Source organism: Nilaparvata lugens, chromosome 1 (genome assembly GCF_014356525.2).
Source record: "Nilaparvata lugens isolate BPH chromosome 1, ASM1435652v1, whole genome shotgun sequence".
In the NCBI taxonomy this organism is placed as follows: Eukaryota; Metazoa; Arthropoda; class Insecta; order Hemiptera; family Delphacidae; genus Nilaparvata; species Nilaparvata lugens.
In genome coordinates, this window is record NC_052504.1 from 87,416,268 (window position 1) to 87,430,549 (window position 14,282).

Here is a 14,282-nt window from a genome sequence, read left to right on the forward strand (position 1 = left end):
GCTTCTGTAAGTAAAGAAGCCTTCACACGAGGCTACTACAAATTATGGAAGCTCTAGATTCGCTAGATGTCAACATCCGTGGCAAACAGGAAGTCGATAAAAAGTGGCAGCTACCAGTGGGAGAGAACAGAGTCGCTAGTAGCTGATAAGGAGCTCTTGTCAGAAGCTCTAACGTGTGCAAGAGAAACGTAAGGTGAGACTACTTTTGCGCCTCTTCTCTTGAGATCAGTAAGAGCGTCTGTGATTGGCCGATGGAGCGCGGGGAGGGTGCCAGCGAGCGCTGTGATTGGTGCTTGGCTAGCCCCAAGTATCGCATGCTCCCTTACGTCTCTAGTTTTAAATCACTTGGCGCACTAATAGTGCCGATTCGAAAGTGTAGGGTCGGCTAACGGAAAATCCAGTCTTGTTAGTTATCTTCCGATTCTGTCCAGAGGTCGTCCTGATAACCTGTTGTATAGTTGAGTTTCCAAGATTCCAAAGACAATTTTCCACTAACGATACTCTGCAATTCCTACAATTGACCTATCCAGATTCTATCTCACTCACGAAAAACTACAATAAATCATCAAAGTTAACTAACGTAGTTTCAATAGACAGCTTTCCCACTTTAAACTACAGTTCTTAGCGATAAACTTACGATTTCTAAACTCCCAAATTACGATTTCATTGATCTGTTCGATAGACTTATAACTCAAATTCATCTTGAACTATAAAGTCTAAAGCACTTAGTTGCCGTGTGATAAATACCCTGCTCTTGTCAGTATAAACCCCCAATTGTGCTACGGAATGTATCCCACCTTAAATCAGTTGAAAAAACAGGAAATTCTTATTTGATCATTAAAAACTCTAATTGAAATAATCTATGTGAATCAACGAGTTTAAATACTTCAAACACCCCGATACAACAAAGAAAAAGTACCTTCTAGATTAAAATAAGGTAGGAAATTGAAGTAACGCAGCAATATTTTCGTGTCTATGAAGTTTCTAAGGAGACCGGGATTCTTTAGTGTGAAGTGGAACAAAATCTTTTACTTTTTTTGTCAATTTTTTGAACTCTCAACCCTTGCTAATTGACTGATCGTATCCAAACATAAGATCGAGATTTCTGATTGTGTATAAATTCAGAACACCAGTCATCTATCCCGGTGTTGTAATCACATCAATGTCTGAGAGACTTCTTAACTTTGAGGTTCACCTTATTTAGAAACTTCAGTCAGTTTGGGTTGATTTTTAAAGTTATTAAAAAGTTCAAATTATTGGATTCAAAGTTGGGTGAGCAGTCTACGTGATAAATATTTGAAGTTCGGATATCAAGTTGACGTGATAATGCTACTCATTGGTTGAAGTTCGAACATCAAGAGTGCAGTCGCCACTATGGAGAACATCCTTGAGACGCAGAAGCATTGTCTGCAAGGGTTGCAGCGGCAAGCCAGCGGTGTGACTCCGTTCTCGATAGCTGACATTTTGAAATCACGTGCTCCCGCCCACGTGACACTACAAGAGAGTGCCATCGATATGTCCAGGAAGTCCTCGCCTGTCACCAAGATCTATCATTCAGGTAAGACAAGTTCTACAATTCAGATTTCATTCAATATTACTGTGTAAATAGTTATGATATCTTGATAGTAATCATAGTAATACCAATGTGTCAATTACGCGTATATCAATATCATCTAATACTCGATACATCACATGACAAACGAGATATCATCACACAAGATAATATAATAGTCAACTGATATTATCTTGATAATCTTATACGCGTAATTGACGTATTGGTCCATTTGAAGTACTAAAGTCCATTTGGTATATTTCAAGTTTAACTATCACCTGATTCAATTGTAACACATTGTAATAGATACGAGCTGTGATAGATACATTTGATCGTTTTTCAGATACATTTGATGCAATTGTATTTTTTGGAGAGAAATATTTGCACTATCAAAATTTTTGGAGAGAAATAGTACAGGCTTAGCCTAGTTTTTCCTCCAATGTCATAATTGTATTATGATTATAGTATTTTATAAATAAATAAATAGAATAAGAAAAAATAGAATTTGATCCTGCATAAAGTTGAGCTTGGGTTAAACTTCTATTGAACATGCAGTCCTTCATGATTCATGTAAGAGAAAACTCAAGATAGTTTTATTCCATGTTCATGTATCGTGTCATAGGTCCAGCTCAAGTGATAATGGAAAAGTTTGAGAACAATCAAGTATATTGTTGATTAATGAAGGGTTAATGTCCGGTTGTAAGTATATCTAGTGAATTAAACCGCAGTTAAATGATGTTATCGCTTTGTCGTCTAAACATTTTATTGGTTCTCTTGGCTTTGGTCTCGTAAAAAGTCGTCTTTCAACTGTAGTTGAGTTTAATAGACGTATTTATATGCAGCTGGGAGATGCAAAATTGAAATACATATGAATCTTAGGAAAATTAATTTCCAGCAGTCATTCAACAGATTAGCCATAAATGTATCAGCAAGAAATGTAGGTTTCTGGAATAATAGCAGAAAAGAATATGAGCTGAGACTGCTTATTTACTGGAACAAATTTTCACAAGAATACTATACCGTATACCAATTACAGTGTATTATCATTACTCGCAATTGACGTGAACGCCAATACCAAATAAACTTTCCACAAGTAGGATGACTATTCGACGGATGACTGTGCAATGTTCTCTTCTGATCTAGAATGTTATCATTAGGGATGTCAATCCCGGGACTGATTTTCAATACCGGTATTTCGGGATTATCCAATATCAATCCCGGGATCCCGGGACTGATCCCGGATTGGCAAAAATCAGTTTCATGCATTTTTAACAAATTGTTCCTCCTCAATAACATGTTCAGTAACAGTGTGTGGAGATGAAAAGGGCTCATTATAGAGGAAGAGGATATTATTGAAATGGAAAAATAGTTAGAAATAATATTGAAATGATTAAACATTCTATTTCTATAAATGTTCTCAAGATTAAAGTTTTTCAAAATCTGAACCACTACTAAATGAAATTTATTTCGTAGAGCCAACTATATTTACTTCAACTATATATTCTACTTATGATAGATAAAGAGAAGAGATGAGGTTCCCTCATCCAAAAAGAAAGAAGAGTTAATCCATTAATTAGACAGAGAGTAATTAGATGGTGCTTGTTTATTTGTGATTTCTGAAGTCTTTTCAAAGTTCTGAGTGCATTTCAAGGAAATAATAACAGCACTATTGCAAATATTACGCCGTCTAGACTGGTAATTATTGTCGTGCTGTGTAAGCAGAAACAAACATAGACATAACAACCGATCAACAACTATTCTAAGAATGATGCGAACCAATAATTGGAAATCTATTTAGCCAGCACAGAGTACAGTATATTATGTACTGTAAATTAATGCAACTGTAGGCTGTGCGAGTAGAATAAATTAGTCAAACACTTGGAACAATAAATCAGTTTCGTAAATAAATTCTATATTGAATTGTTTTTGAAAAAATACGATTCACAATTTCTGGTTTTCCAATCCCGAGAATCCCGGGATTGACGCTAAAAAATCTCGGGATTGTTGGGTATCAAAAATGGACCGGGATCCCGGGATTGACATCCCTATCATCAGCCAGCCACTCCATGAATGTTTACAATGAGAAGAAATAAATGGATCTTATTCTCTCAAGTTTATCCTCTTGAGTTTTAAAATAAATAATAGATTGTACAAATGTTATCAATCGCTATTTCACATCCTTTTTATTTCTCCCATTATTAAAATTCTCTCCTCATCGCATTCAAGTCTCTCAAAAGACTCACAACTTTAACTATGAATCTGTAATCTGAGTCGTTTCTCTTCTTTTTTCTTGTCCATATTTCCTAGGACTCGGCTCTGGTTCAATCTCTCAACATCACATCAATCAAATATCAAACTTAACCAAGTCGAGACTTGAGCATTGATCCAATCGTACCTTCAAGATGGATCCCCACATATCGGTAGACGTGTCTCATACTTGCTCGGCTGGGCTGCGTGTGAATAGTCTCATTAAAACTCATGAGGATTATATTCTCACTGTACCGGTTACGTTTACTGACACACATTTATGGGAATCTAGCTTTAGTAGTTGGCTACCATTTCTTGGAACGTTAGAACATATATAATCCATGCTATTTTTTTTTAATTAATGTTCAACATCCAACATCATATTATAACAGAACCCTGAAAAGAGTTATGAAAACTAATTATTTCAGTTACAGTTACGTCTAACTGGACTAATAAGTTACACATAAATAGTGACTTATAAACTGGACTATAAGCTACACATATAGTTAATAAGAAGGTTACCGGCCCTATTTGTGAAGACTGTGTTCGAAGAAAATATTATATTTAATTAATTTATTGGGCAGAAATTTGGAATAAGTTATGAATAGTGATATTGCTATCTATTGTCTTCATCGAAAAGAAGTTAGAGTAAAGTAGCCTACTAGATAGTGTCTATAGTGAGATTTACTTTATTAAGTCAGTGAAAATTATAGGACGATAGTTGACAAGTTTTTTTTCAACCGGTTTCTATGGTGATTCAAGTGTCATCCCGGTATATCTTATAAAATAACTACTGTTAATAATGATCAAGCATTATAATAAATTCACCAAGAATATTCTTCCATGATTAAATAATAAATTTAAAATAATTAATTTATAATAATTAATTATTTTAATTTTTTAAATTTTATTAAATAATAAATTCACAAGAATATTCTTCCATGATTAAATAATAAATTTTCGTAATCCAGATTACATATTTTGGTAGTTCATTATATTTTTCCATAGCCTACAAACGATTTGGCGACGGTGTGGATTTGGAGAAGGATAGAGCTATCAGTTTTTTCTGATGACAGAAAAGGACAGCAAACCAATTTTAATCAGTTGCTGACTTTTAAACGAGAATCTAACTATAGTCAGGTAGCAAAAAATTTCAACAAAGAAAACAGCGCTTAGCTTTTTGCTGTTAGTACTGTTAGGGCCACCATAATCTTTAGAGTCGGCGGGGCAGGAAGATTGGCTGATTCGGTTGACACCTGATAAAACGTTCAGTACGGTCAAATCCTAAGTTGGTTAGTACTATTTCTAAATCAAGAAAACCCCTCAAAGAAGAGTGTTCATTGAAACCGCAACCTACTTTTCAGAATACAATTATTATTCTATAACATACTATAATATTATTGAAGTGGAGAAAAGAGAGTTGCTTTGATTCATGATTACATCCAGCCCAATGTTATTCTAAATAAATGCACCAATAGGCCACAAGCCACTTGTGTTATTTATTAATGCCACGTGTTCAGCTCTGCTCTTCGAAACTAATTGATCTGCTTCATCCACCGATATGAATAGGCAAGATAATTGGATTGAAGCGATTTTATCATTAACCAATTGAAACTCTCAACGGTGGCTTGAGTCTGAGCAGCTTTCAAGATCCGTTTTGAGTGGAAAGAAGTGGGATGTATTTGGATCATCTGCTCTACAATCTATTCCGTTAATCTCTTGTTTTCTAATAACTACTTCAAGAATCTAGCCAAGTAGTCAAGAGCTCGGACTGTATTCTGCTCCAGGAATCAATGGTCTTCATCTTTTATGAAACTTATGTTTTTCTATTCTTTGCCATAGATTTAGTTATTCTCCAACCTTCCGAACAATTCTAAATAGACATGCACTATGAGAACGCTTTTTTATAGCTTATGTTACCGGTGGTGAACCTTTGTGCTGAAGTTCCCTTTGAAGTTCTCTCCATGATTTTAACTCTATTAGAGCTGAATATTTTATATCTCCCTGAAAAGCTTTTGAAATTCGTCCGATTCAGAGAAGATCATAGAAGATCAATCTATTCCTACACATATTAATTAATAATAATAATTTCCATTTCCAATAAGTTAAGATGTGTACAAAAAAAGAAGAAACAATTATACAAAATAATATCGATTACACGGTATAAATAGTTAAATAATACAAAAGTATGTGGCTAATGTCGTGAAAAAACAAAATATCACTTCTTCACACACAAACATCTGAAAGGAAATACTGTAATTGGGTACTCCCGAGGCAAAGACCTATATGGGAGTTCCAGCACAAAAAATTAAACCAGAAACACTCTTATAATTTTTGTATTATTCCAACTTTTATTTGAGTAACTCTTATTATTGCAGTGGAGTGTCATATCCAACAAACCCATCTCAAAATGTTTTTTGACATCATTTGAACTTGTAAGCTCATTTTTTTAGTGAATAGTGGATTGGTAAATCACTGATCATTTCAAATTCTTGAAATGTCAATATTTCTGTTCTATATATTATTTTTTTTTAGATGTCTTATGCCCAAAATAACTTTAATAAGACATATTTTTACTGAAAAATTTAGTTTCTTGAAATACATAATGCTAGAATTTAATCAATTGCTACTTAATTCCTCATTGAAGTTCATCTATCCTGTTCCACCTATGAATAACGAAAATCTGTAATGAACAGTGCAAACTGAAAGGTGCAAACAGAACGAGTAGGTCGCTGTCGATAGCATTTTGGAATCATCGATTATAGGATATAGAAGGTTGATCGCGATCCTACATATCGACCTGACAGTTCTGTTCGTACCGTTCACGTGTAGTGTTTATCACTTATAATTTGCCATATCTAGTAAATATAACATATAACATACTAGTAGTTCTGTGAACAGTAGACCACACGCAGTATTCTCATCCACAAGTACCTGATTGAAGCTATAGACCTTATGAAAATACAGCAATAGACTGGCTTCTCCACACATCTGTGTAATCACTTGTCAGCTGATTTATGATGAATAATTCTTTAGTCTGATTTTTACTCTAATATTGGCGTATGAGAGAGGCTCCTTTTTCCTTTTATATTATCCTTGAAATGCAAAATTCCCAAAACCCTTGTATATACGTCGACGCACAATTAAAAAAGGAACATACCTGTCAAATTTCATGAAAATTTATTACCGCGTTTCGCTGTAAATGCGCAACATATAAACATTTAAAAATTCAAACATTAAGAGAAATGCCAAACCGTCGACTTGAATCTTAGACCTCACTTCGTTCGGTCAATAATAGCCTGTTTTTTTCTTTTCCGACTACTGTATTGTTTACGTTTACTCTATCCAATAAAGAAATAAATACATATCCATATTATTTGTAGGAGAATCACTGGATGCTCTTCACCGATTATACTAGATTCAATTACAAATTGAGCCCATCAAGACCTCGTGGAAATACTGATAATTTGATTGATTTTTATTATCATAACTTCAAATTGAAATTATATTGTTACGAGCGTACTTGAACTGCAAAATTCGTTGTGAGACATCTAAGGAAAGATATTAATGCGAAAGATTTCAATGCAAAGTTTTCGTCATAGACCTTTCGAAAGAGAGGAAGTGAAAGAGTCAAGGCGATTGCTACAAACTTTCAGGGAAAGCAAAAATGTTTAATGGTTGTCGATCCATCCATTACCGGAGACAGTCCATACAAAACCATACCATTATAAAGTGTTGTCTACCTTTCGTTTAGACGAGGGGAGCTTGAAATCCTCTCATCCCATTAAGAATACAACAAAGAGAGCTGTTAGCGTAATTGGATGGTTCGTACAGTTGGTACTAGGTAGTGCCATTTACTCCCAATTGAAATCACTGCCATCTATGATAGTGCTACCGCTTGTTTGTAGAGTTGCCTTCATAATAGCGGGATCATGAGTTATGGTGGAAAACTGTTGTATTGATCCTTTTATCGTGAAGAATAGGCTGACTCAACAATGAGCAGTTTATGAGATTTGACCCACTTACTCAAGGATGATTTTTATGGAATGAGAATGGTAAAACATGGTGGGAGGATGGTGTTTCAAAAATTGAATTGCTAAAACTAATCATCATTATCCATCATAGACTGAGCTTGTAAAGCCTTTTCCAGTGTCCCGCGCATTCTCCATTTCGTCTACCATCTCTTTTTCTATCCAGCTTAATTTTCCAATCTTGCAGTGGTATTCGTGTAATAGTCTCTTAAGTCACAAGGACGGGCGAGAATTTTGCAGGCGAGAATGATGTTTCATTCGAGCACTGCAAAAGATATTTACGTCCAAGTAACTTACTCTATTTTTTGTCATGATTATCTAGAAAAGAATAATTGAGAAACAGAAAACATTACCTGCTTGTGCTGACATTACTACATGCATTCTATAAATATAACCTAGTTTGCAAGTTTCGAATCAGGAATTTATTGATTGTAGTTACCTGGAGCGTTAAAAGGCGGCTTTTTCACCAGTTTTGCTGTTTCAAATTCGTAGCTAGGAAACATACTCGACTGTAAAGAAAACATATGATTTTATTACAGTATAGTATGCTGTAATGAGAATCATATGTTTATTTGTTCTACAATCAGCTGTTTACCGGCTTGATTTCATGGATGTAAAGCAGCTGAAATTGAATGACTATGACAAAAGGTTACATACAGTACAGGCAGGCCACGTTCTGGCTTTCAATTTCGAGGTCTTATCATTACTGTACCGCTTATCTGATCTACTCAATAAAGTTAATGATAAAAATCTGGTCTCATCGTGCTGAAACGCGATCCAGACACTTCTGTTCACTCCTATGCTTTACAATTCGTTTGTTTGAGTTTGTAGATATTGATGTTGTGGAACTTTTCCATAATTGAAGATACTTGTGATATTGTCAGAAAAGTCTCTTCAATTTGTTTGTGTTACATGGAGGTCGATCGCGAGCTCAACCTTAACTGGGAGTTATACATCGATCTGACCGTTTTGTTTGTACCCTCCTATTAGAGGCGAACTTCACGACTAAAAATAGAATTACCCCTGGAAATAGACCCCTGGTAGTAGGCCTACGGGTTAGGATAGAGGATATGGTATCATTCATAAGATTTATAATATTTCCAGATCATCCACTAAATACACCTTCGAACTTAATGTAATAAAAAATAACAAATTATAAGGGGAAGCTTGATCAGACCTAACGCTATAAAGTTTTGTCATAGAATTACTTCACTTGTATGGGCGACTTTATTAAAATCAAGCAGGTAGCCCGTGCTTCACAAGGTTTTATTTCAAAACTTAAAAAACTGTAAACTTGACGTAATGAAATCTTGGAGAATTGAACATAGGCCTATAACCATCCTTGGTTAATCTAGAATCTTTATGCGTAATTTCAATTTAAATTTCCGTGATGATGCGTCAAACATAATTTTCCTATCCTGTACATGTATAAGCCAGTTCTTTAAAAACATGAAGTACTCTTTCAAACTTGAAAATGGCCAAAGTAGGCCGAAACTAGTTGTTTGTAATATTTTAACTAAAAGGGTACTTCGTGTTTTCAATAGTTTTGTGATAATGTATCATCTAAAAGCTTTACGAGTATAAATCATTCATCTGATTGTTCGCAACGAATCTAAAACTGAAGTCATCTCTTATAATTGCTTCATTATCAACATAAAAATAAATGTAAAATAAATAAACAATACAATATAAATTAACATACAAGCCTTGGGAATGTGAAAATCACATTCAGCATAAGAATCTAGAATGACTAGGAGACTATTATACTTACAAAACCAAACTCCCAGCTAGAGGGCGACTTTAATTTTTGAAATACGTTGTTCTCAATCTCTATATCCCATTCAATAAATGAACACAGTCCAACAATTCCATCACCTCCCATTCTGACGAATCAATTACGGTTGAGTGACGGATCACTTTTTGGCACGGACTCTTGTTTTCACATCATCTAGTGATCTACTGTATAAACTCCACCAAGAGTTCATTCATGAAATGATTATTTAGAACGGTAGCGGAAAACGAGGGTGAGTGCAATGTTTTGTTTGTATGCGGAGTAGTGTGATAGAGTGAGTGGTGATGATGAAGAGGGGGAAGAGGCAGTGATGGAAGGAAGGGTAAATGAGGCCACCCTGTAGTTGGTTTGTTTGTGGATGTTGTCAGTGTTTATAGAAGTATGACAGGACGGTTTCAGCAGCTGCCAGAGTTTAAAGGTCGATTAGAGAGGCACTTGAAGGCATCTAGCTGACATTAGCTACCCTGTCCTCCCTGTTTCCCTAAACTTTTGTTTTTTGCATAATCTGAAAAAAACTGGTAAACCTTGGGGGGGAGCTTGCTGGCTTTGGCTTGCTGCTCATTCATTTGTAGATGATTGTTTATTAGACACACGAAATGGGACTTTACATAATACAGTATTTATATGATGAACATCAATAATTGAACATCATTCATCATCGATTAATTATTTAAAATTTGAGTAATATTTTTTGAGATATCAGGATGAATTTCTCATTTTGGTTTTGGATTGTGATTCTAGATACATTCAGATTAAATCTGATTTATAGGTCCCTGATATCTGATTGAATTGAATAAATGCCTGCTTGCATCAATATTGTCAATCCCATACCCATCGATGATCCATCCATGATTTTGTGTGTGAGGTGTGAATAGTCAATAGCCTACACATTTTCAATTCATGTTTGTCCAGAAGACAAATCCAGAGACATATACGTCAAGTTGAGAACTACGAGTTTCAATCTCGTGTTTATTGAAAAGTGTGAATAGACTAGAAAATTTTGCAGTAATAATTCTGCTTCGAACAGGTATCGAAGGAATCGTGAGACATCCACGTTTAGTTACACGGAGTATATCTCGTGCTTATTGATAAATGTATTTGTATGTAGGCTAGGCGCATATAAGACGCGATATCTTGGACGTACGATTTTTTGCAGTCCCTATGAATTCCATTAGATCCAAGAAACATAAATTGGCAGAGAGATGATGTGTTTATACAGAGTGGGTGAAAAGTCCGAGAACGGCTTAATATCTCATACACAAAGGTTATTTGACGGTGGTTGTGATTGGGGATCCTACTGAAATTGAAAATATTACTTTACTATGACTTCAAAAATCTGGTCCACCATCTTGGATCCGCCATATGAATGCAACTTAATTTTTTTGAATAGGAAGGTGGTCATGTGATACATGATTTCGATATTAAATTTCAAGAAAAAAAGAATGGTGAAAACCGCATAATCTCAAACCGTTTAGAAGATATTCACATTATAAATCAATAATGATTTTTGAAGTCATAGTAAAGTAGTATTTTCAATTTGAGTAGGATCCCCAATCACACCTACCATAAAATTCCTTTGTGTATGAGATATTAAGCCGTTTTCGGACTTTTCACCCACCCTGTATGTTTGCCAAGATCCGTTTTATCTGGTAGATTTCATGAGGACGGCAAAAAATCGAACGTCTAAAAGTCGATGTGTGTGTGTGTGTGTGTGTAACTGGCTCACTTGCCAGTACACAAACCAATGAGGTTTGCTGGCAAACGTCGATCAATATCAAGAAATTTACCATAATATTTTTTGTACTTTTTAATTATTAAGTGAATTATCTCATATTTTGTATTGTTTCTGTATTTTCTAAGGCAATAGATAAATTTGAATTTTCAGTGGATCTTCTTCTCCTTCTTTAAATCAGGGATTAGGCTATTGCCTGTTCCGACTCACATTCAGCTTGTAATTAGAATAAAAAATAATAATAAATACAATCTATAAATTAATAACGCCAATATAATCTAATGTAATATCATCATAAGCATCACTACAATCTACTGTTTCTATTTTATAATAGATATAATGATCATTGCCATCTTTTTCGTGGCCTGCCTATGTCTCTTTTGCCTACCGGTTTATACTTGAAAATTCTTTGAGGAAGCCTATCAGCTGACATTCGTTCCACATGCTCTTTCCATTGCTGACGATAAGATGCAACTCTCTCATTCAGGCAGAAGATATTCAGCTCTTTCCGTATATCCTCATTCCTGATGTGATCTCTTCTGTCAGAGCCCTTAGTTCTGCGAAGAAATCAAATCTCAGCTGCCTGCACTTTACTCTCAAGTGGCTTTGATATTACCCACGATTCACTACCATAGAGTAGTGGTGGAGCTGCCATTGTCTTATAGAATTTCATTATCGTGCTTGTGGTAGCTTTCTTTCCCAATGTCCTACTGATACTTCCACAAATCATTTGGAATCTTCCTACCTTCTTCTCCACATCCAATTCATCTTTATAGCTAATTTCACAACCCAGATATGTGAACTGAGACACCTGCTCCAATCACATGTTGTCTATCACAATATTTTTAGTGGATATTCGGTATAATTTTTTTTCTTTCGGTTTCTGTCCAGGTATGGAGCGGATCCTGAGACCCGACGGCCTGCAGTTGATGCTACGCGAGCCGCAGGAGTCGGGCCGCAAGAAGCGATCACGCGCCGCCTTCTCCCACTCACAGGTCTACGAGCTGGAGCGACGCTTCAACCAGCAGCGCTACCTGTCAGGTCCCGAGCGGGCCGACCTGGCCGCCGCCCTCAAACTCACCGAGACCCAGGTCAAGATCTGGTTCCAGAACCGTCGCTACAAGACCAAACGGAAACAGATGCAGCTGATCCAGGGCCCGGAACCGTCGCGAACCGACCCCAAGCGGGTAGCCGTCAAAGTTTTGGTCCGGGATGACAACCCGATACGTTCGGGTTACCCCCCGGTACCTGTACCCTTCCCCGCCTACTATTATTACCATCCCCTGCTATACTCGGCAGGCGCCCCTGTTCCTACAGTTTCATCGAGCACAGACCATGATGTGGATTATGATAGTGAGTCACCAGTTAATGTTGTCGATGATAATCCATCCTCAACGACGGCTAGCACTGATTAGATTAGCATTCATAGTTCCACGTTAGTTTATTTATTCATTTATTTGATATCCAACAGTTAAATTTTTATTCAACTCAAGTATGTACAATAATGTGAAAGAATACAAAATAACAAGACAAAAAAAAGTTAGTTGAAGAAAGGTTGTTTTGGATTAGGAACGTGTAAATAATAATGTGATGATTGTAAAAAAAACTTGTGTCACTATTTATTTGTTCCATTGTTGAACTCTAAATAAGAACTGATCATTCACTTCTGTAGTTTCAAATCTTTTACTGTAATTGATAATGAAGTGATAGTTTTGGTTAGAGATGTGAGATGTGAGATTCCATGTGGATAACATACGATTATTATTTCATGTGGATAAGATTGGATTATTATTCTAATGTTTATCAGATTGAATGAATTTGGTTACCTATGTTTCTATCATTGCTGAGAATTGACCAGTTCTCATTTATTGCCCAGTTCCACATTATTTATTGATACGGTAGCTTTAAAAAGGTTTTTTTTAATATATGTTCGTATATTTGTACGTATATTTCTATAAAACATTCGAAATATACGAAATGAAATTGTACTATCTGCGTCTTTATTGTAGCTGAGTGCATTAGCTTATTCTAAGAAACGAAACATAAAGAAACTATTCTCATGGAAAAATTATCATTTGAAAATAAATTTGAGTTCCATTGGAATGCACACTCAATATTTTTTCTATTACTCTGAATTGCATCCTTGGAGTATTCCTACAAAGCTCACATCTTTACAGACACATCTGAATCTTTACCACATTGGAACTTTATCAATGTAGCACTGTAGATTACACTTATGTGTGATGAATGATGTAACATGTAACATTAATGTTTCCACTTGACTTTTGGTATACTCTCATGAACATACAAAACTACAGTCACTGTAAAAAAGTAAAATTAAGCGAAAATATATATATTTATGAGTGTTATTTATTGTTTGTGTAATGGCTGTATATGAATCCTTTTGCACTGCCTGTATAATTTATAATTCTTACACTTATTAGATTGTGATATAGAAGAAGATAATATTAAAAATATATAAATGTATGAATATTGGCAGCATTTTGATTTATGTGACTCACCTTGTAATTTTCTATAGTTCATGGAATTTATCTTCATTAACTAGGTACAAAATTATGTAATTCATCACGATGTGAACGAATAGCTAATTGTAATTCATTGTGAGCAATACCCAATTATGTGAATGAACTACATGAAGCTGCGTTTACACCAAAGTTATTAACAAAATGTTTATTTTTCCGTCCTTATAGAATCTATTACATTGTACATAGCTTATCATACTATGCAGTTTATCGCAAAAATGTAGAGGACCACATTGAAAGCCAGTTATGTGTACATACCAGCTATGTGTACATAATATCAAGAAAAAATCAAAGCTGTACTATGAATAATAACTGCAGGACAGACGATTTTATAAGCGCGCGTTTTTTACAACTTACCCCCCCTCCCCAGCTATAACCATCAAGC

General features: G+C 35.3%; 1 protein-coding gene across 1 annotated transcript; it reads left to right on the top strand.

Moving 5' to 3' along the window:
* The first annotated feature begins 281 nt into the window (after positions 1–281).
* On the top strand, positions 282–13,846 carry LOC111064484 (homeobox protein koza-like). The gene is made up of 2 exons (XM_039419509.1): positions 282–1,558; positions 12,246–13,846. The coding sequence occupies exons 1-2, from the start codon at positions 1,375–1,377 to the stop codon at positions 12,767–12,769; spliced, it is 708 nt and encodes a 235-aa protein (XP_039275443.1). The 5' UTR covers positions 282–1,374; the 3' UTR covers positions 12,770–13,846.
* Positions 13,847–14,282: the final 436 nt, after the last annotated feature.